Source organism: Puma concolor, chromosome D1 (assembly GCF_028749965.1).
Source record: "Puma concolor isolate L17-30 chromosome D1, mPumCon1.1.hap2, whole genome shotgun sequence".
Classification (NCBI taxonomy): domain Eukaryota; kingdom Metazoa; phylum Chordata; class Mammalia; order Carnivora; family Felidae; genus Puma; species Puma concolor.
Genome location: NC_141676.1, coordinates 54636716 through 54639468, shown reverse-complemented (window position 1 = coordinate 54639468; position 2753 = coordinate 54636716). Strand labels below are relative to the sequence as shown.

Below are 2753 nucleotides of genomic sequence, written 5' to 3'. Positions count from 1 at the left end.
GAGTCACTATTTTCACTTCCCAGATCTACCCAAGACAATTCCATCTGGGTTTAACCCTAAAATATGATTTTCTTAGTGTTATCTTATGTATGCTTAAGAATAAGTTAAAATGCAAGATAATAGGATATCTAGGAGAATTGAGAATATCATTCATTTATTTTTCTCAAAAATTTTAACTGCTTTAGGAAAATACATTGGAAACTTTGGCATTTATTATCCTTCTAAGTTTATTGAGAGTTACTTATGGATTCTGTTTATTCCCATTGCTCATTCAGTGTGTGTATGTGTGTGTGTGCGCGTGTGTGTGTGTGTGTGAATGAGTGAGAGAGAGAGAGAGAGAGAGAGAGAAGTGGGGCGGGGGGGTTTATTCAGAAATAGCCAGCATTTAGTATTATTCTTCATTTTAACAATGCGTGCTGATGGGGGAGCAAAGCAAAATTACTCGGTCTTGAATCTGTTTGGTCTTCACCCCATAAATGATGGGGTTTAGCATAGGGGGCACTACCACATAGAGGTTGGCTACCAGGATGTGGATGTGCTGAGGGATGGTTTTACCCCCAAGACGATGGGCAAAAAAGGAAAAGAATGCTGGGGCATAGAACATAAGTATGACACAGATGTGGGAACCACATGTATTGAGGGCCTTGAATCTAGCAGACCAGGAAGGTATCTGAAACACTGTGCAAAGGATCATCGCGTAGGATATAATGATGAACACAATGTCTAGTCCTGTAGACAGTAGGGCCACAGTCAGGCCATAAATGATGTTGACACTGGTATTGTCACATGCCAATCTGGCAATGCCCATGTGCTCACAGTAGGAATGGGGAATGATGTTTCTCCCACAATACGTAAGTCGGTGTACCAGGAAGATGAACGGAAAGCAGATGATAAAGCTCCTGACCACAGCTGCAATGCCAATTTTCCCAGTGGCTGAGGAGGTTAAGATTGTGGTATATCTCAGTGGGTGACAGATGGCCACATAGCGGTCAAATGCCATGGCCAGGAGAATAGCAGATTCTGCCACAAAGAGGAAATGGATGAAGAACATCTGAGATACACAACTACCAAAGGATATATCCATGGAATGGAACCAGAAGATGGCCAGCATTTTGGGGGCTGTGGCTGTGGAGAGCAGGACATCTGATAAGGCCAGCATGGAAAGGAAGACATACATAGGCTCATGGAGACGGCGCTCAGTTACAATCAGGAAGATTAAGAAGATGTTGCCCGTGACAGCCAAAATGTACATAGAACAGATAGGGATGGAGATCCAGGTATGAGAATCTTCCAGTCCTGGGATTCCAGTCAGGACATACCACATATCCTGGGGATGGGTGTGATTGCAAGAGAAAGGGGCCATCTATGGCAGTGTATTCCAGACCTAGTATCTGGATTAAAGACCACAGGGCTGACTGAGGATTGAGGAGCAGCACCACTTTAGGTTGAATGACGTCTGATTAGATCGTTTTGCAATATTTTCTTCTCTGTGAAAAGATAGTGAGATGTATTAATGAGCCTAAAACTGCACTCTGACTCCTTCCATGGAAGAATTAAGTCGTATCTTGGGAAAAAAATGCTTCACATTAATAAGTGCTTAATATATGCCATAGCACTTTATAAATATCACCTTATTAAATGTTCACAATAGCCTGTTGTAAAGACCTTTACAATGATCCTCAACATGGATACTGTTGTTATTCCAACAGATGCAAAAATATTCCACAGACTTTCAGCTTCTTGTCCCAAGTCCCGTTGGATTCAGGGTCAGACAGCATAGATTTGAAAGCTCTGATCACTGCCACCACCCAATACTCCCTATAAAAATAAAAGTAGACACAAAAACATGTCATCAAAATAATCATTGCTTGTATCCCTGAAGTATTATACTGCTTAAGGAAGAGGGAGGGAATTCATTTTGCCAAAATAGGTTTCGGGCAATACAGTACATATGCACTTTTCAACATTGATTGGCCGCTGGAATGATGCTAAGGGCCATGATAGGCACTAAAGATCCACAGGCGACTTCACCGATTCTTGTCAGCTAATCAACATATTTCTTAAAATTATACAATGAATATTAAAAAACCTAAAGAATATGCAGCCTCAAACTGAGTTGGACTCTTAAATGGATGGATATGCCCGACAAGTTGTGAAGGAAAAATTCACTGTCCCATTTGCGTCCCTGCTTGAAAATTAGACAGTATATTATTTTAAAATACTGCCAAGCAGGAAGTAACAGGGTTTCACATTAGCAAGTGGGGTCCCCAGGCCTTCAATAAAAGGGAGAGAGGGTAATCTATTGGGTGCTACTTATCTGTAGTTGCAACAGAATGGATAAAAGCAAGGGATGTGTTGGGTGAAATGCCAGCGAGGAGATAGCCCATTTGAGTGGGATGTGAGTGTGAGGGGGCGTGTTCCTATAAACACATAGCTATGAGGGAGGGTATAGATATGGATACAAAGCAGGTGGATGACAAGTGGCTTCCACCCTCCCCCTGTCCCCATTCTCAAATCAAAGGGGGCTGAATGTATTTGCTTAAGAGGAACATGGGCTTAAGAGATGTCTGCGTTTTTACCTCTTGATTGCACTGGAGTCAGTATCATTGTGCAGCATAGTTTTACCACCTTTACTTTCAGTTTTTATTAGGTGTTCAGTATTCTAGTACTTCATATTATATTATTGAAATGTTTGGAATCCATTTCTTTCTTTTTCTTTTTTTTTAACTGAACTATAGTTGAAACAAATGTAG

General features: G+C 41.2%; 1 protein-coding gene across 1 annotated transcript; it reads right to left on the bottom strand.

Moving 5' to 3' along the window:
- Positions 1-403: 403 nt before the first annotated feature.
- LOC147576718 (olfactory receptor 52Z1P-like) lies at positions 404-1363 on the bottom strand. The gene has a single exon (XM_086679430.1). The coding sequence runs from the start codon at positions 1361-1363 to the stop codon at positions 404-406; it is 960 nt and encodes a 319-aa protein (XP_086535556.1).
- Positions 1364-2753: the final 1390 nt, after the last annotated feature.

Coding starts and splice junctions, on each gene's coding strand:
- LOC147576718 (XM_086679430.1), bottom strand. CDS start 1,363: ATGGCCCCTTTCTCTTGCAATCACACCCATCCCCAGGATATGTGGTAT.